Source organism: Biomphalaria glabrata, chromosome 11 (assembly GCF_947242115.1).
Source record: "Biomphalaria glabrata chromosome 11, xgBioGlab47.1, whole genome shotgun sequence".
Taxonomy (NCBI): Eukaryota; Metazoa; Mollusca; class Gastropoda; family Planorbidae; genus Biomphalaria; species Biomphalaria glabrata.
In genome coordinates this window covers 986228-1007537 of record NC_074721.1, presented here as the reverse complement: position 1 = coordinate 1007537, position 21310 = coordinate 986228, and the positions used below count along the sequence as shown (strand labels likewise).

The following is a 21310-nucleotide window of genomic DNA, read 5'->3' as shown; positions in this document are numbered from 1 at the left end:
GACAGGGCTGAACAAAAAAATTGTTCCTGAATTAAATTAATATTTAAGACTACGTTAATTTCGGAGTTAATATAGACATTAAAATTGAATATTTTACTGAATAAAGTTGAAGAGGTTGTCCTATTCCGATTTCAAAATTAGGTATAACCAGCATGTCGAAACAATATGGTAATTAATATAAAATATATATATATATATATTAGGCAATCCATCACTGAGTACCAGCACCCATTTATTAAAAAAATGCACTTTTGTTATGGTATATATCTATAATTTAAATATATATACATAATTTCTAATATATAATTTCTAATAAATAAATATTTATAAGTTATATATAATTTATGAAGTATATTTCGTTTATATTTATATATAAATAAATAAATAATATATATATAATATATATATATATATATATATATATATATATATATATATAACGAAAGTTCCTTCATAAATGAATATGATCACTACCCCACCCGAACCCCCTACAGGAGGAGATGGCAGTTTAGAATCCTTTCATAGCGCTACATAATTAAAAAAATAAATATTTAAATGTAACCAATGTAAGTTACAGAGCAGTAGTGTGTGAATTTCTGCATCCTCCTTCCCCCTTGCCAATAATATTTCAAACCACTATTAAAATATGTTTTAAAAAAAAAAATACAATGTCTCTAAATCAAGCCTATGTGTTAAATTTAAATGAATTTTGAAGAAAAAATATACTTTTCATTTTAATTTTTAGAATATTTAGCGTAAAAAAAATGAAGCTTGTATTCTAATGTACAGACTTGTTGACATCCTTCCTACAGATAGCTGCTCATCAAAATCTTTCATGTTGACTTCAGTTTTTAAGAACGCAGTCATTAATTTAACAAACTGTTGTGGTTTTTTTTTTTTTTCCTTGCTAATTATTCAAGAGTTTCCCGATCAACGAAACAATGTCAAGGACTCCAAATTGAACTACACTGTTGCCAACTACAAACGAAAGCGCTTAGAAAATTTGATTCTGCAGTGCTAAAAAGTGGTGGGGAAAATAATTATCATATTATTATTTAAAAAAAAAACCTAGCTTATCAACACTTTCTGTATCCTACACACCGGTACACCATAAAAAAAAAACCAAACAACTAGCTAGCTAGGTTTTTCCGCTATATATGAAAATCTCACATTGTAAATGTCATGAAAAAAAAAATCACTTTTTTTTTTGTTTTCTGTTAATTCTTCTAGATCTAATAATTTCTTGAAGACTTCTTTAACAGACTTTAAATAGCCAATGTTGTGATGAGTTTCAGCGACTCTTTAGTTGTACCTTCATAAAAAAAATCATTTATTTTGTGTTCAGTTCTAGACATAGGAAGTCATTGATATTACAATGGACATTGTCTCGCGCTATATTTAAATGGTATTTTAGAACAGCCTGTTGACACATTGACACGGAACGTATTCATAAAAACTAAGTTGTGGTGGAACTCTTCTTAAATGCGCTCGCAGGGGATCGATCCCTTTTCGATCCCTTGGGCTGTACAAGTCACATGGTTTGTACCACATTATCACGTGATTTGCACGTGATTGTTGCCATGGATTGATAGACACAAGAAAGAGAAATCAAAATCTGCTAAATCTAGTAACAATGTTTAAGCTATTTTTAATAGCACGCGTTAATCAGAAAATTGCGACTTAAACTTAAGCCAATACCCATATATCATAAGATGAAGGGCTTCAAACTTGTAAGATCTAGAAACAATACTAAAAGTAATGTTATTTTGCAAGCACTATAATTCCGATAGACTAAACACCTACAAAGGTGGCAGAACTGCAGCTTATATGTCAAAGAGCCCAATCTAGACGAGTTAAGGCTAGCTAACATAAATTCAAATTTAAAATAATAAAACTCTAAAATTTTTCAGATATTAGTTGTTGTTTTGTAATAAGCTTTGTTTACATTACATCCGCAAAGAAAATTATCACTTCGCCCTATATACTATTCCACTTGCGTGAATGTTGTGTGATACTCTCTAAACAAGAACAATGATTTACCTTCTGTTAGGAATCCAGCCCTTATTATCCTGAATGGAATCGCTGTCAATCACACAAATATAACTTCTGCATGACTACACTATCCCTGAAAGAACAACACTATGACGTTACGTCAGTGCTATAAATATCTTTATAAAAATAATTCATGGTATACTCCAAGATGATAACAACGCCAGCACTTTTTTAGGATGAACAAAAGTAGATCTAGTTATCTCCCTTGATTGTGATTTTTGCTAAAAAAAAGGACAGCCATATTGCATGACTGTGTTTACAGAGTTGAAGAAATGAGACCAGATGAGAGAATTGGGTTTCTCTTCCAGCTTCGAATCACAAATCTGAACAATTATCTGGCAAGTCGTGTTGCTACTTAGGAGGTAGAATAAACTTATGATCAGGACATTGGATGCTGGGGCTAAAAATAACGCACGCACACACACATATACACAACAATTTCACACACACACACTAGCACATAAAAATGCGGCTGCGTTTATGAAGGGACCTGGTAATGTATCAGCTCCCCCCCCCCCGCCCCTCAGTGTAGTAAATAATCTAAAAGGTTAATGGGAAGAGAGAAAGGAGAAAGAAAGAGAAGGGGGGGGGTTAATAAAAAGACGCAGACGTATTGCTTTGCGTGTGTGTGTGTGCTGCATGTGTGCGTGGGAATGTGTTTTTATTATGTCTCTTGAAAAGTTTAAATTATCAGAAAAGGGGGGGTAAAGGGGGTAAAGAGGAAAGTGAAAGATTTTAAAACTGAAATGCTATTGAAGTCTACTGAACAAGCGCTTTGTTTTGATGGCCCATTACCAGAGCCCGTGGGGGGGCGGGGACGTGGCGCGGCACCTAAATCAACGGCTGCTCTGACATTCATGACCACCGCGTCTGGGTTTTATTGCCTGGACTCGCAGTAATTGGGTGGAGGGGGACAGACAAACGTTTTCCAGCGGAGGCTTCAAAAGACCAGAGTGACTCCCCCTTGAAACAGTGCTGTGAACTTTCCTGGAGGACCCCCCTCTTCCTCCCCCTCATTTGACCTGAGTGTTAGCTCATGTAATGTAGACACACACGTAAGCACTCCTTACATGTACATAGTAAGCACTGTTTACACATAACAGTATACATGTAAGCACTCTTTACACATAACAGTATACATGTAAGCACTCTTTACACAGAACAGCTATATAAATGTAAGCACTTTTTACATGTACATATTTCTATGTATGTAAGCACTCCTTACACAGAAAAATTATATACATGTAAGCACTATATATATATATATATATATATATATATATATATATATATATATATATATATATATATATATATATATATATATATATATATATATAGTTCTCTGCATGTAACCACTCCTTATACAGAACTGTTAAATACATGTAAGCACTCCTTTCATGTACAATGTTCTATGCATGTAAGCACTCCTTACGCAGAAAAGATATATACATGTAAGCACTCTTTACATGTAATCCTACATAGCTCTATCATGTACAGAACAGTTATATGCATGTAAGCTCTATTTACATGTACAGAGTTCTATACATGTTTAAAGCACTCCTTACACAGAACAGTTATATACATGTAAGCACTATTTACATGTACCTAGTTCTATACATGTAAGCACTATTTACACAGAACAGTTTATATGCATGTAAGCACTCCTTACACAAAACAGTTCTATACATGTAAGCACTATTTACATGTACATAGTTCTATACATGTAAGCACTCCTTACACAGAACAGTTTATATGCATGTAAGCACTCCTTACACAGAACAGTTTATATGCATGTAAGCACTCCTTACACAGAACAGTTATATAGTTGTGTTACGTGACAAGGATAGAGACCGTTCTAATAGGTGAGCACATATTAGCGAAACATTTACAGACTCGAGTCCCACGTAGTACTATGTTGATGCTTAGTATGTACATACACATGAAAAGTACGCTCGCATTTATCTTGATATTAAACTTGGATTTAACTGTTGTTTTGTTGTGTTTAATTCTATGTCTGGTGTCAATCAAACCAAAATGAACTGAAGTAGTGTTTATTAAAAGACATTTCTATATATCAAATAAAAACATAAAACTAAAATGTTATTTAACCTTAGTTAGGCCGATAATAGAATATGCATCCTCTGTTCGGGACCCCCTCAACTCTAGAAAACATTAAGAGACTGAAACATACACAAAATAGAGCAGTGAGATTCATGACAAACGAATATTCACATTTGACTAGAGTAACACCCAGCTCTTATGGGTGCCTCGTACCTGATATAATTGGGGGGGAAAGTAAAGGCGGTTGGTCGTTGTGCTGATCACTTGACACCCTCGTTGTGGGCCACAGAAACAGATGGCCTTTACATCATCTGCCCTATAGAACGCATGGTCTGAAAGGGGAACAAGCAGGGTGCAAAGATACTTGGTCAGTCGAGAGAGTCGATTGTCTAAATTCCTTTAACACCATGACCTTTCTGTCTTTTTTTTTTTTTTTTTTCAACTGCCAGGTATTTTTTAAATAAGCTTTGTAAAACTTAGCTGCTTAGCGACGCACCATAGTTGACAGACCATGAACGCGACATTTAGTGACGTCATAAATAGCGAGGTTTGGTAGATAGTTTATGCATTGCTTTTCGCTGGTAGGCCTACTGGTTGTGTTGATAAGTTTCCTTAATAACATGATTATGTTGGTTTTTTTTTCGAGCTCCAGTAGATTATAGTTTAATTAAACAACTAACTTACACACACCCACACCCACCCACACATACACATTAAAAACCCACAACCACACATTAAAAACCCACACCCAGGGCCGGTCCTAACAATTGCGGGGCCCTATGCGAAACTGATTGCGCGGGGCTTAGTCAGGGTGGGAATAAGGATAATAAGTGAAAAATAAGATTTTGTATTAGAAACAAATTCGACTGAATTTTATTCATTCTTTACTAAGTACAAAATTGCGATCAAATTAACGTTACTTTACGAACCTTGCAAACCTATGGCATATTTATATTCCAGTGACTATAAAAGTAAATAAAGTATTGTAACTTCCGATTCGCCCGATTATTACATTTTATTACATGAAAGCTGACAATGCCTTTTTTTTTCTTTTGTCGCGTAGGATTGGCGTTTTATGCAATGAAAGACACCCACAAATGACAAGTTTGTCTATTTTTTAGGAGATTTGTATGAGTTTTCAGGAGATTTTAATAAATCCCGGAGATTTCCAGGAATTTTTCGTATATATTTTGTTATTTAATAATTACATCTAGAATTAGTGCGGGGGCCTATAAAAGCGCGGGGCCCACTGCGACCGCATAGGTTGCAGTGGCCTAAGACCGGCCCTGCCCACACCCACCCACATACACACACACACTACAGCTCTAACAAACAAGACCGCTGGACTTGATACTTTAATATATTGGAGTGGGCAGTAGTCCAGAAGTTCACGACGATATAACTCATCACGTTTTTACTATTGAAAGTCTTCAAATCAACTGTCGGTCATTTCGGTCTCTAAGCTAACCCGAGTAATGTTTTTTAGTACCGTGACGTCACTAGAGGAATTTCCTATTATTGCTAACTTCTCTACATCTCCCTTTTTTTTTTCTTTTTTTTTTCCTTTAAAAAAAAAAAGAAGAAAAGTTGGGTGTCTTTTTTTTTATTGAACCTAAAACCTATTCCTGTCATCACTACCTGTCATGTCTTTACAATGACAATGGACCAAATTAGGGACAGACAATACAACAACGGAAATAAATCCTGATGTCTTAACAGTATATATCGATCAGTTGGCATTGAAACTTTGAGGCGACAGCATCATTTAGCGACAGAGACTCCACTGTGGCCCATTCTGAATTAAAGCCTTTTAGTTGCTGACCTGTTAGAACTTATGTTTCTCACATGTACTTTGTAAAATGTTTGCCTGTCAAACTTGCATATGCAATTCGCCCCCAAAAATACGTGCAAAAATATCATAAGTAATTGAAGATATTGTTACGATCTCTCCTAATCAGGCCTTCTTTTAAACACTGCTAAACACAACACAGCAAATCTAACGCATCAAGAACTTGACAACAAGAGCTCTGGTTAATCTGGTGCTTTAATAATGAGTGAATAAGTAGATAACAGCCAATACTAGACAATCGGCAACACATCAACAACTAAAATGTCACTCTGTACATCAATGTACAAAACTCTACTGTCTCTCTTTCTGGACTCGTACATCGACACCTGAGGACTCAACCAGGACCGACTTCATGGCCGACTAACAGTCCCGGTCTCCGGTCTTGAACTGCCGCTTTCTTACACACTGTCTCTGGTCTGCGCAGGCCTATGATCAGATGACCATAACAGTCGTCATATTTGCGTGCAAAGTTCATAACTTCATACCAGTACTGTCCTTTGTCTATCGACAGCCCTTGACCCGTGTGATTGGCCTGAGTCGTGTGTGTCAAGGCCGCACACACATTAACCCTTTTGCGCCACCAATAGGGTTATAACAATATATAAAATTCAGACAAATATTTACATTGGCAAACACTTAACAAACAAAAAATATAAATGATACCTTAAGTTACACTACAAGCCCGTTGCTTCTAAATGATATTATCTGGGGAACTATTTTTAGGTTTTTAAATAAAAAAACTTACAGAGAATGTCCTAGCAACATAATAAGAACCGGATAAACACATTCAAACCAAGTAATGTTTTAACTAGAGTACCCCATTAAATGTAAGAAAGAGCTTAATGAGACGACAGCCATGATTTTCAACCATTTAATTTCTCTCTACCACTGTATTGTTATGGGACATCTAGTCATTTCGAAACTGTTTCTAGTATATTTTTTTTAAAAAGTAAACCTTCAATGAGAACTCAGTCATCACCTGTCAATCATTTCTGAAAGTCAAGAGTCTTGTATGAATGAAATGTACTAGCCAAGAGTCATGTTTGTATGAAATGTACTAGTCAAGAGTCATGTTTGTATGAAATGTACTAGTCGAGAGTCATGTTTGTATGAAATGTACTAGTCAAGAGTCATGTTTGTATGAAATGCACTAGTCAATAGTCATGTTTGTATGAAATGCACTAGTCAAGAGTCATGTTTGTATGAAATGTACTAGTCAAGAGTCATGTTTGTATGAAATGCACTAGTCAATAGTCATGTTTGTATGAAATGTACTAGTCAAGAGTCATGTTTGTATGAAATGCACTAGTCAATAGTCATGTTTGTATGAAATGCACTAGTCAAGAGTCATATATGTATGAAATGCACTAGTCAATAGTCATGTTTGTATGAAACGCACTATTCAAGAGTCATGTATATATGAAATTTTCTAGTCGAGAGTCATGTTTGTATGAAATACACTAGTCAAGTGTCATGTTTGTATGAAATGCACTAGTCAAGAGTCATGAATGTATGAAATGTATTAGTCTAGAGTCATGTTTGTTTGAAATTTTCTAGTCGAGAGTCATACAAGTATGAAATATACTATTCTATATTTGAAATGGATGGACTAACCTCCCCCCCCCCCCCCACTTTCCTCTTTTTGTTTTTGTGATTTTAGCAGTCAGAGTGCTTGAGAAGTTTGGAACTAAATTATTCGTTATAATAATTAAATATTCTGTTCTCTATTTCAGTAATGAGAGGAAGCAACGGGATTCGTGTTTTAGAAGAGGTGAAAAGAGGCAATCATAAAGAGACAAATATGGCCTAAAGGAAAAGATTCTTGTTGCAATGGAAACCTCGTTACGCCCGTTTTGCATTACCGGCACATTTGGCCCTGATACATTATTACATAGCGCCAAAGGAGACCAAAGCTGTGAGTTCTCTACCTTGTCGCATCATTCCTTTTCAACTTTTGACAACAATCAGTACGATCCTCCACACCAGCAACAATACCCTAACTGCGGCTACAACAGCAACCTACATTATGATGTCTATTCATCATTTTACTGTCCTCGCAGTGCATCTGTTGACAACAACGACCCAACTTTCTTGCCGCGATTTCCAGCTTTTGATCGCGTGGACACAGTGACCATCTCTTCGCCCGCCTCGACGCTGCACCAGCGATCCGGTGATTCCAGCGGTCAAACCTACACTCCTCGACACAGCGGTCAGCCGACAGCCCACCGCCACTTTCCGCACCACCCACCAGCTCAGTATGGTCAAGCACCTTTGGCAAGCCCCACCGTCTACTCTCCAGTGAGTCACGCGTCACGCAAAGGGCAAACAACCGCCAGGGACGTCGTGTATGGTGGTATCCCTACCCCACTCGCCCCTACTCTGGTCTCGCGCGACGAGCTGGATTCAGCTTCTGGCTTTAATGAGAAGAGGCCGGGGTCCGCGGCTTCCATTCCCCTTTTTGACACTGGTCCAAAATTTACTGCTTGCCTTCTTGACACAGCCCCCCATAAATTGTCGTCAGAGGACAGAGCCAACCGCCGCGCGGGTCCCAGCTCGCCCCGTTTCACCCCAGCAGCTAATTCAAAGAGGGCTAAAGAAGGATTAAAGAATGAGCGAATACAAAGCAACGAAACTATGGGCGGGGAGGGAGTTTCTACAGATGTCAGTGCTGGGGCAAAAAGAAACAACCAGAACTATATTGACAATATTGTCCACAATAATAGTAGGACCGGTGGCTTTGATCACAAAGGAAAGAGCCAAGCCAATAATAAGGTAGGTTGTAAACAAAGATCCACCATCGATATAACTGAGCTCGCTTCCGGTAGCCATAGGACTCACAAAGCAACTCATTTTAAGAATCACTATGGCAACCGTAGCGTCCAAGGGGAGAAACCATCAAGCGTTGCCCACGGGCGCCGACGCCACGGCGAAGGCGGAAGACTTAAATTAGACTTTAGTCAAGATGAAAGCTTGGAGGAAACCAGCCAGGATAATGTCCCTTTTTCACCCCGGGCATTGAGCAGCAGAGTGGCCAACAAAGGACATGACACGACACGCAGGGACCTGATAGCTGGGGAGGGACTCGAGCGTGGCGGAAGTAATGGAAGATATACCGGAAGTAGTGAGACCGAGTCTTCTGTTTCTAGTGGTTCCGAAGATAGACTGGAAAGTCTGAGAGAAGAAGAAACTACAACGCCCCTATATCCATGGATGAAAAGTCTTTATGGTAAGGAATTGGAAACGGCGTAGTCCTAAGACTAAGTAAAAAAAAAAGTTTTAATTTAATATTATCAAAAACCAAGATTAAAAGTGGGTGTTTTTTTTTGTTTTTTTTTAAACTACCTGAGTTTTTTAATTACTTGTATGGAAATATAAAATTTGCCAAACAAAATTTTCATTTAAAAAAAAAAGAGAGAAATATTAAGTATTTTACGTAGTCGGAAAGTATTTATTCAAAACTCATTGTTTTAATATAATGAAACACGAATTTTAGAATGTCTGGCTATTTGCCCTGGTTATAAAACAAAGACACAGAGATAAAGGCAAATGTCTTATTCCATTTGATAGGACTAATTCTTACAAGTGTTCCTTCTTAGCAAGTTTACTGAAACGGGTTGCCTTAAGCAGCCAGGAAAACCAATAACTTAGCAGAGTTTGATTAACATACGCGACTAGATTAACACGTGGGACAGCGTAGGACGTAATTATTTTCTCTTTTGAAGTAGCGTCTGCAATTTATAATATAAGATGTCACCGTGACCTACGCGATTGAGTCGGTCTTGATCTTACTCCTGCACGGCACAAATGGCAGATAATCAGAGGCGTAGCAAGGGTGGGTGGAGGGATGGGGAGAAGTTGAAAATCAGCCCAGGCCCCCACTTGAGTTGGCCCCCAAATGAGTGTTTTTTTTTACATTAAATATTAAATATTATGCAAAATGCAGGGGCCCCCAAAGAGGTTAAGTCCCCCCGGGCCCCCAAATGATGTTAAATTCCTAGTTACGCCACTGCAGATAATTGTAGTAAATGTCAATAGAAAATATTAGAGAAGTGTTTTGATCAAAGTGTCTTTCAATTTGCAGCTCATTTTAACGTCACATTGTGTTCAGTGCAGAAGCGTAGCTAGCCAGGTGCGGGTGGTGCGGGCCGCATGGGACATTATATACCCCAGCGACGCCACTGGTTCACTGCTTCTTAAACATCAAAACACTAAAGATTTATATTTTCATATCTTTGCTTACATTTGTTACATTGTCATACATTTTCATGTATTTGCAACAATGTAATGCATGAGCTCAAGTTGGCTACATTTGATTACGTTCGCTACACTTTCATGCATCTGATTATTTTTGCTGATTTAAGCCTTTGCAATCTAGTTCTGGAATTTTACATTGAAGTAATTTTTTCTCACTAATTCTTCAGTTTTATTGTTTGTAAATGTAATTCTTTTATTTCTATATTGATTCCAGCTAAGAATTTTCTATCATTTGGGGGCCCTCAACTTTGCGTAATATTTAATGTAAAAAACACCCACCTGATGTGGTGACCTGGGGGATTTTCAAATTCGCCGCCTCCTCCCCCCACCCTAGCTACGCCACTGATTGATCCTAATAATAAAAGTGCTATGATTATATTTATGGTGATTCCTTGACTAGAACGAGAATGTAGATTTCTACAAAAACATAAAAAGACTTAACAAGATTTTACTTCATTGTAGTTATTATGAAAGATACTGCTATCATGTTTTGTTTTCCAATAATGGAATATCTTTATATATTGGTAATAACTTAGGCTTCGAGAGTATAACATAGAAACTATTTCAAGTAATGTCTGTATAACGTTATTTCCTTGTAATCAAGTTATTGTCCTGGCTTAATTTCACCTTTTTAATCCGAATTCAGCACTGGTATGCGAGAGTTTTATGTTTAGTGCCTATAAGGTTTTGTGTATCAACATTTTCATGTAACAGTTTAAGTTATGATTTTGACATGGACCAGCTTGAATAATCTTGTAGTATGATGAATACTCTTTGATATTTGAAGGCCCAAGTTCAAGAGGCAACACTTAAAATTGAAGAGTTCATTTTGCATCTTATCATCTTATCTTATAAAATACAGACGTTAATTCAAAAAGGAAGATGCTTATCTCCTGCTCGTGTCCCTAGGTCAATCTAGTCATAAGTGAACCAGTGCTAGGTCAATCTAGTCATAAGTGAACCAGTGCTAGGTCAATCTAGTCATAAGTGAACCAGTGCTAGGTCAATCTAGCCATGCGTTTTAATCTCGCTAGTTTTACATAAAATTGAACCAGTGCTAGGTCAATCTAGTCATGCGTTTTAATCTTGCTAGTATTACATACAAGTGAACCAGTGCTAGGTCAATCTAGTCATGCGTTTTAATCTTGCTAGTATTACATACAAGTGAACCAGTGCTAGGTCAATCTAGTCATGCGTTTTAATCTCGCTAGTAATTACATACAAGTGAACCAGTGCTAGGTCAATCTAGTCATGCGTTTTAATCTCGCTAGTATTACATACAAGTGAACCAGTGCTAGGTCAATCTAGTCATGCATTTTAATCTCGCTAGTAATTACATACAAGTGAACCAGTGCTAGGTCAATCTAGTCATGCATTTTAATCTTTCTAGTATTACATACAAGTGAACCAGTGCTAGGTCAATCTAGTCATAAGTGAACCAGTGCTAGGTCAATCTAGTCATGCATTTTAATCTTGCTAGTATTACATACAAGTGAACCAGTGCTAGGTCAATCTAGTCATGCATTTTAATCTTGCTAGTATTACATACAAGTGAACCAGTGCTAGGTCAATCTAGTCATGCGTTTTAATCTCGCTAGTAATTACATACAAGTGAACCAGTGCTAGGTCAATCTAGTCATGCGTTTTAATCTCGCTAGTATTACATACAAGTGAACCAGTGCTAGGTCAATCTAGTCATGCATTTTAATCTCGCTAGTAATTACATACAAGTGAACCAGTGCTAGGTCAATCTAGTCATGCATTTTAATCTTGCTAGTATTACATACAAGTTAACCAGTGCTAGGTCAATCTAGTCATGCGTTTTAATCTTGCTAGTATTACATACAAGTGAACCAGTGCTAGGTCAATCTAGTCATGCGTTTTAATCTTGCTAGTATTACATACAAGTGAACCAGTGCTAGGTCAATCTAGTCATGCGTTTTAATCTCGCTAGTAATTACATACAAGTGAACCAGTGCTAGGTCAATCTAGTCATGCGTTTTAATCTCGCTAGTATTACATACAAGTGAACCAGTGCTAGGTCAATCTAGTCATGCATTTTAATCTCGCTAGTAATTACATACAAGTGAACCAGTGCTAGGTCAATCTAGTCATGCATTTTAATCTTTCTAGTATTACATACAAGTGAACCAGTGCTAGGTCAATCTAGTCATAAGTGAACCAGTGCTAGGTCAATCTAGTCATGCATTTTAATCTTGCTAGTATTACATACAAGTGAACCAGTGCTAGGTCAATCTAGTCATGCATTTTAATCTTGCTAGTATTACATACAAGTGAACCAGTGCTAGGTCAATCTAGTCATGCATTTTAATCTCGCTAGTAATTACATACAAGTGAACCAGTGCTAGGTCAATCTAGTCATGCATTTTAATCTTGCTAGTATTACATACAAGTTAACCAGTGCTAGGTCAATCTAGTCATGCGTTTTAATCTTGCTAGTATTACATACAAGTGAACCAGTGCTAGGTCAATCTAGTCATGCGTTTTAATCTTGCTAGTATTACATACAAGTGAACCAGTGCTAGGTCAATCTAGTCATGCATTTTAATCTTGCTAGTAATTACATACAAGTGAACCAGTGCTAGGTCAATCTAGTCATGCATTTTAATCTCGCTAGTAATTACATACAAGTGAACCAGTGCTAGGTCAATCTAGTCATGCGTTTTAATCTTGCTAGTAATTACATACAAGTGAACCAGTCCTAGGTCAATCTAGTCATGCGTTTTAATCTTGCTAGTAATTACATAGGAGTGAACCAGTGCTATGGATTGAGTACTCTTGTAGTACTAATAGTCTCTAATTTTCTGTCGAATAGATTTGGAACTTTAACATTTTCTGCATTCCTGTATAGAATTTGATTTTGTTATTACTTTAGAGTTCAAACAAAATGAGCTTCATTTTATTGATTTCTTTTATGAACTGGTTAATTTTTAAAAGTGCGTTTAAAATATTGTTTACCAAACATTTATTGAAGTGTCACAAGAGAAAGATTTAAAAAAAAATATATAAAAGTGTTTAAAAAGTAAAATCAGACCACACGGTTACTTGTTTATCTGGCACAACGAATAACCGCCTTAACTTTTTCCCCAACTAATGTAAGGTAGAGATGGGTGGATTCTGAAAGTAAAAAGTCTTCACCAAGGATTCAAACCCGGGCCCATCTGGTTTGGAAGCCAAGCGCCTTAGCACTCAGTAGTATTAATATAATATAATATAATATAATACTCAGTAGTATTAATATAATATAATATAATATAATATAATATAATATAATATAATATAATATAATATAATATAATATAATATAATATAATATAATATAATATAATATAATATAATATAATATAATATAATATAATATAATATAATATAATATAATATAATACAATATAATATAATAGCATGAGTTCAGCATCAATGTCTTGATATAAGTAGACAGACACCGAAGATACAAATGACTTAGTGTCATCAGACTTGTACGATATTTACATCAGCCCCCGGTATGGACACTGTACATGAACTTTTTTTTTTTTTGGATATAAGAGAATAGCATATAGCGTATATTAGAAGGCACACTTGTCAATGCATTTTGGTGCGTTTAGCTTGATGAACTGACAGACAACACAAACAGACCGACAGCCTAACATAGAGAGAGAGAATTTAAGTTTTTATTATTATAAGTACTTCTCACACTTGTTACCACTGCAGTCTCCTCTAATACAAGTAACGCCTAGAGAATCAAGAAAATCAGGATAAAACCAATTCCGTTAGGAAGACATTTCATTAGAGCAGCGGTTTTCAACCTTTTAAGCTCGGCTACCCCTTTTTACAATCCCGCACTCTGCCGCGACCCCCCTTCCCCCAACACACACACACATACGGCAATAGAAGAATAGACAATACCAATCCATATTTTCGACGGTCTTAGGCGACCCCTGGCAAATGGTCAATCAACCCCCAAGGGGGTCGGGATCCACAGGTTTGGAACCCCTGATTAGAACAAACCATTTTTAATAGCAGTAGTATAAGGGACATAATCAAATATATATAAGATGCTTCGTAAAATTGTAAGTTACTTCCCTTGATTCGATAACACACTCCAAGTGCTAGACATTGTTGTAGCTATTAATGTTGTCTAGTAATCTGACGTAAAGCTTTAAATAAATATTCACGACTATTTCTCTTGCCAGAAAAACTTACGTTAGGTTCATTAATTGGTTATAATAGTTATGACGGAATATAGATATACAGTAGATTTCGCTTTATAAAAGACTTTAAGGTACAATTAACTGTAAATGTTTTTTTTTTAAAGAAATGTTTCAAAGTTTGACATGTTTCTAGAGTTTAGAATCATGACTTCATTATCAAAAGAGGGTAGAAAAATATAGACGTTCACATTGAGAGTGTTATTAGTGTTCTATTAATTATGATTTAAAATGTTCCTCTGAGACACAAAATAAAAAGCTATTGATGACGTGTTTTTTTTTTTTGTATCAGTATCAGAGTTATTTTCCATACCGTAAATGGTCAAGTAATTAGTACTTCAGACTGTCGTCACAATAGTTCCAAGTTTGAATCCTGCTCACTTCCATACTCTGCCGTTCTGCAGGCTAAGGTGTAATGAACTTTTAAAGAACAAACAAGAAATCACAGTTTTATCATATCGTTTTGTGTCTTGTCAATCACATCGTGTCTTGGCAATCACATCGTGTCTTGGCAATCACATCGTGTCTTGGCAATCACATCGTGTCTTGTCAATCACATCGTGTCTTGTCAATCTCATCGTGTCTTGGCAATCACATCGTGTCTTGGCAATCACATCGTGTCTTGGCAATCACATCGTGTCTTGTCACTCACATCGTGTCTTGGCAATCACATCGTGTCTTGGCAATCACATCGTGTCTTGTCAATCACATCGTGTCTTGTCACTCACATCGTGTCTTGTCAATCACATCGTGTCTTGTCAATCACATCGTGTCTTGGCAATCACATCGTGTCTTGTCAATCACATCGTGTCTTGTCAATCACATCGTGTCTTGGCAATCACATCGTGTCTTGGCAATCACATCGTGTCTTGGCAATCACATCGTGTCTTGTCAATCACATCGTGTCTTGTCACTCACATCGTGTCTTGTCACTCACATCGTGTCTTGGCAATCACATCGTGTCTTGGCAATCACATCGTGTCTTGTCAATCACATCGTGTCTTGTCACTCACATCGTGTCTTGTCAATCACATCGTGTCTTGTCAATCACATCGTGTCTTGTCAATCACATCGTGTCTTGGCAATCACATCGTGTCTTGGCAATCACATCGTGTCTTGGCAATCACATCGTGTCTTGTCCCTGTCAGCCACATTGCCTTGTGTCTTATAAGCTGCAATGTCTATAGTATTGTCAACCATCTATGGAACAACCAGATAGACCTGTTAACTACCTCACCCTAAGGTCAATGTTAGTCTACAATCACAAAGAGGAGTGGCTCGACCAATGGGCATCAGGAAACACAGGCATAGCCATGTGCAAAGAAATGACTATGCCTAACAAACTGGACAGTATTAACTTCCTCCCCCGCAAAGAACAATCTACAATTGTCCAACTAAGAACAGGACACACACCACTATTAAATTACCACCTGAACAAAATAAACTCCACACAACTCCCCCTTTGCAGACACTGCGCCCACCCCTTTGAAACCGTTAACCATATCCTCTTTGAATGCCCCTCCCTAATCCACTTTAGGCAGACCCTACTTCCACTACAGCCCAACATAACCAACACCCTGTACGGCAGTGCTGAACAACTGAAGAAAACAGCACACTTTTTTTCCTTGGCACAGTCTGCAAAAGAGCTCACAGCTCAGCAGCAATAAAGCTGGCTAGAAGAAGAAGAAGAAGAAGTGTTTTATAAGCTACAATGTCTATAGTATTGTCAACCGCATTGTCTTGTGTCTTATAAGCTACAATGTCTATAGTATTGTCAACCACATTGCCTTGTGTCTTATAAGCTACAATGTCTATAGTATTATCAGTCACATTGTCTTGTGTCTTATAAGCTACAATGTCTATAGTATTGTCAGTCACATTGCCTTGTGTCTTATAAGCTACAATGTCTATAGTATTGTCAACCACATTGCCTTGTGTCTTATAAGCTACAATGTCTATAGTATTGCCAACCACATTGCCTTGTGTCTTATAAGCTACAATGTCTACAGTATTGTCAGTCACATTGTCTTGTGTCTTATAAGCTACAATGTCTATAGTATTGTCAACCACATTGTCTTGTGTCTTATAAGCCACAATGTCCATAGTATTGTCAACCACATTGCCTTGTGTCTTATAAGCTTCAATGTCTATAGTATTGTCAACCACATTGTCTTGTGTCTTATAAGCTACAATGTCTATAGTATTGTCAACCACATTGTCTTGTGTCTTATAAGCCACAATGTCCATAGTATTGTCAACCACATTGCCTTGTGTCTTATAAGCTTCAATGTCTATAGTATTGTCAACCACATTGTCTTGTGTCTTATAAGCTACAATGTCTATAGTATTGTCAACCACATTGTCTTGTGTCTTATAAGCCACAATGTCCATAGTATTGTCAACCACATTGCCTTGTGTCTTATAAGCTTCAATGTCTATAGTATTGTCAACCACATTGTCTTGTGTCTTATAATGTTAGAATTATTTAAATTCCTGTGCCCAGGGCTGGTCTTAGATACTTCGAGGCCTTATGCGAAATGAATTTGGAGGCCCTATATGAAAGTAAAAAGAAACAACGAAAAACTAAAATTATGCAATTTATTAAAAACCATCCTTTGTCTATATTTAAATCAAGTAAATTAACAAATACCTGAATATTATTTATCGATGAATACATATTACAATGACAAATCTATCTTAAGAATTTTACCTGGTAATGAACATTTAATACACAACAAAACCAAAGAATCAAACACAACACTTAAAAAGCTGTTACATGAAAGCCTAGTGAATAGGATTAAGTGGGGGAGAGTTCTTGGGGTGACAGAATTCAAGGACATACACAGCAAACATATCACACCAAAAGCTAGAGAGATAAGTTATAGACTTATCTTTGGGATGATCCCTATGGTTAGAAAACGGGCTAATGACCATGAATGTAAATTATGCCATCTTGAAAATGCTGATAATGAGAAACATATGCATTTGGAATGTCCATTATTCCTTAAAGTTAAAAGTACTGTAAGGGACTTATTAGAAGCAAACTAATAATAAAGTGTTTGATCCTAATCAATTAGAATTGACATTTAGGATAATTATTGATTTTAGAGTAGAGAATTATCTAGTTTGATTTTCATATGCTTGTACAATACTCAGGCAGTATTCCAGAAATGGGGTGTTGGGGGTCAGGGATATTTGATATTGTGTTGATTGTTCTGGGGTAGAGGATCCTGTTAGACACCTTATTTATATAGGTTAGTTATTTAGCAACGCACCATAGGAGACGCATATTGAACGGGACTAGTGACGTTTGGGATATGTTGGGTTAGAGACCGGAAAATCAGTTAGCGATAGAATACTCCAGGGTAACGACGTGTTTAGTGACAGGGACTTCTACTGTGGCCTTTTTATCAGAATAAATACATGTTGAATAGTTCATCAGAGTTGACTACATCTCTTCACTAGTTAAAAACTGATGTACCTGTTTTTGTATGTATTGTTGTTCAACTACACGGAATACACCCGAACATCTATACTCAAACGCTTGCAGAGTAATTTGGTTGAAATCCAACAGTCATCCATATCCATAGTTGACTTCAAGACAGCCTGAACAGGCAACATCACAATCCTTATATCATTTTTAGTGGTTTCAATAGTTAGGCAGTATGCCTTTGATATTAAAAAGTATTTCTATTACTATTATTATATGTTTAGGTTAATCACTTTTCAATTGTTTATGATTTAATACTTCTGAATCATGACAACTTACAAATAAAAAACTATATATATATATATATATATAAAAAGCAAGAGGGCCCATAAAAGAGGCACATAAAGAACCAAAAAAAGAGGCAAAGAAAAGAGGCCTAAGGCCCAAGGATTCCTATGATGATAAAGCTAAAATTGAATAGCGCAAATTCTGAGGTTTCCTATTAAAAAAAAAAACATAGTCATAGTGTTCTACTATGTTGGAGATCTGATCCAAATTTCACAATTTTATCTCTTTATTTATTTTGTGTTTCTTAATTTCATTTGCCTATGCCTCAGACCGACTCTGCCTAAGACCGACCCTGCCTAAGACCGACTCTGCTGTGCTAGAAGCAAATATTTACATTTTCTATCAATTTGACCAGGTCATGCCGACTCCAAAACCTAATGAAAGAAATAATGATTCGGTGCCCTATGTGGGGACGGTGGCCGAGTGATAAAGCGCTTTGACCCCGAACCGATTTTGAGGGTGTCTACCCAACTCTGCTGGGTACCAGATTTACGTAAGGGAAGTAAAGACGTTTGGTCATTGTGCTGGCCACGTGACACATTTGTTAACCATTGGCGAGCTTGACAGGCGCCGGTCACGGAGGTCACGGCTTGACATCATCTGCCCCCATAGATAGTGAGGCCTCAAACAAGTGAAATATAAAAAAATACTTTTAAAAAAAAAAGCAGCTCTTATCTAAGGAGAATAACTCCACATTCACAGTCATATATCTCAATGCTGTAAGATTTATATTCACTTTTCCGTTATCAAGCAAAATTAATTAATTTCCACTATTTAATTAGTATTTTAAAATGGATTTATGCTTTGTTAGGAACATAAATAGTTGTACAAGACAGACAGACAGACAGACAGAATGATTTGATAGATTTTAGATTTCCAATTACTTTTGTTACATCGTATACACGTCCTTTAGACACACACAAATTCATGTATGTTTCGAAACTGATCCAGTAGAAACACAATAGTTTTTAGCGCAATTTCATGCTTTTAGCTTTCTCAATACGCTATGATCAGGGACGGACTGGCTATATGGGCAGTCGGACAAATGCCCGGTGGGCCGGTACCCTAATGGGCTGGTAGGGCCACGAAATGGCCGCATGAATGCCACCATGGCACGCATCAAATTGTTAAAGGTTTTATAAAACCTCATAAAAGGGCCCTCTGAAAGTTAAAATTGTGTTGAAAAATAATATTTCACAGACTCCACAGTGTAATACTATTTTAATCTAACACATTTCCCGAAATATTGTAAAAGCCTTTATCCGTAGATAGTGCTACTAGTAGGCTTCATCCTTTTAGGGCCTATACCTACTTAGCGATTAAAAAGCAACATAAGGCCTATATTTCTATAAAGATTTAGAGTTCACTATATGCATGCATACATTATCAAACTTAACATAATGACTTAGAGGACAGTTAGGCTTAGAATTGGGTGCCCATCATATGATATACAAGAGATGGGCCGGATTGTATAGAAACGCCCGGGCCAATTTCGACACCCAGTCCGCCTCTGGCTATGATCCTATCTGGACCATTTGGAAAAAAAAAAAGGGAAAAGGGGCGGGGGAGAAAGAACATAGTAACTGGGTGATCGCTTTTAGTATTTATTTATAACAAAAAAGTTGATCGACCTAAATTCGAACTCGTGGGCTAAAGCCTTCTCAGGCTTCTCAAGCCAACACGGTAACCACTCTGCTAGTGGAGAGGTTATGAACATTATTTTTCAATCATTCTCCTACTTATTCTGTCAGTTTGTCTTTATCTCTCTGTTTCTGTCTGTCTGTCAGTCTGTCTGTCTGTCTCTTTCTCTCACAAAAACTCTTTGGGAAAAATAAATTAGGTATTCCCGTAGCGAATCATTAATTTGTCGTACAGTAATGACTTGATATTCGAGCACATCATTTTAGAATATTAATGATTTATCGACACAATTTTTGTCTGTTTCTCTTCAGGACCAAACAGGAAAAGAGGCAGGCAAACATACTCTCGATACCAAACACTGGAGCTGGAAAAAGAATTTCACTTCAATCGATACTTGACCAGGAGGCGTCGGATCGAAATCGCCCACAGTTTGGCACTGACAGAGCGGCAGATCAAGATCTGGTTTCAAAATCGGAGAATGAAATGGAAGAAAGAATGCCGCCAGTTGCAGATACTCAATGGGGCGTGCATTGACAACAAGTATTGATGATAGTCATTAACTACAACCAATGATGAAATACAAAATGAAGTGATTTTAAAATTGGGTACTCAGACATTCACTCCGAGGTCACGGACTTATTGTATGATATCAAATAAACTTCAATATGGCCAAGTCAGATTTTACATTGCTTTACTTTGTAAAACACGTTTAAGCGTCCCTTTAAATTTATTAATAATAAAACTAGTACCACAGAATGAATAAATTTTGTTGTGAAAGGTTGATGACATTGACCCCCGAATCCTAGCACACATTTTTATTTCTGATATTGTTAAGTTAAAATGTCATACATTGTTTTTCGTGGTGAGAAAAGAAAAATAGAAGAATGAGAGATGGATTTACCCTGTATAGCTTGCTTATTTTAAAGTAATCTTATATTTATTAGAACTGCGTGGGGCGCTGGGTGAGTGTCATATCAGGGTAAGAACATGTATACAATGGGATAACGGTTAAGAAAGATTCTCTTTATAGCGTGTCCCTCGTAAAGTGCTCGTCTGGAGCCCAAATACATGGATGGCTGCCTGGTCGTGCGGTTTGCGCGCTGGACTGTCGTTCAGATTTATCGATGGTCCAGGGTTCAAGCCCTGCCCGCTCCCATCCCCCGTCGTCCTGCTGGAGGTTTGGACTAGGAAGTAATTATCTTCAACTCTGAAGGAACATCCGAAACATGTCAAACATTTTACAAAAACATTTTACAACATGTATTTCTGGCTGTTAGTTTAAAAATGACACTTTTAAGCGTAATATTACAATAAGAACATTGAACTCAATATGCAAAGCTAACACTAGACGCTGGATACATCAGATTCTTTAATAACACATAACACGGGTTACACACAGCAATATTAAATGTACTCTCTTGCCAAGGGGAATAATTCTACTTATAA

General features: G+C 36.9%; 1 protein-coding gene across 1 annotated transcript in view; it reads left to right on the top strand.

Moving 5' to 3' along the window:
- Window positions 1-20491, top strand: part of LOC129929004 (paired box protein Pax-6-like) — a 56004-nt gene extending 35513 nt beyond the window's left edge. The window contains exons 2-3 of the mRNA XM_056045697.1: window positions 7699-9191; window positions 20176-20491. Coding sequence (XP_055901672.1) covers window positions 7796-9191; window positions 20176-20411 — 1632 coding nt within the window. The 5' untranslated portion in view covers window positions 7699-7795 and the 3' untranslated portion in view covers window positions 20412-20491. The remainder of the gene's footprint in view (window positions 1-7698; window positions 9192-20175) is intronic.
- The last annotated feature ends 819 nt before the right edge of the window (window positions 20492-21310 follow it).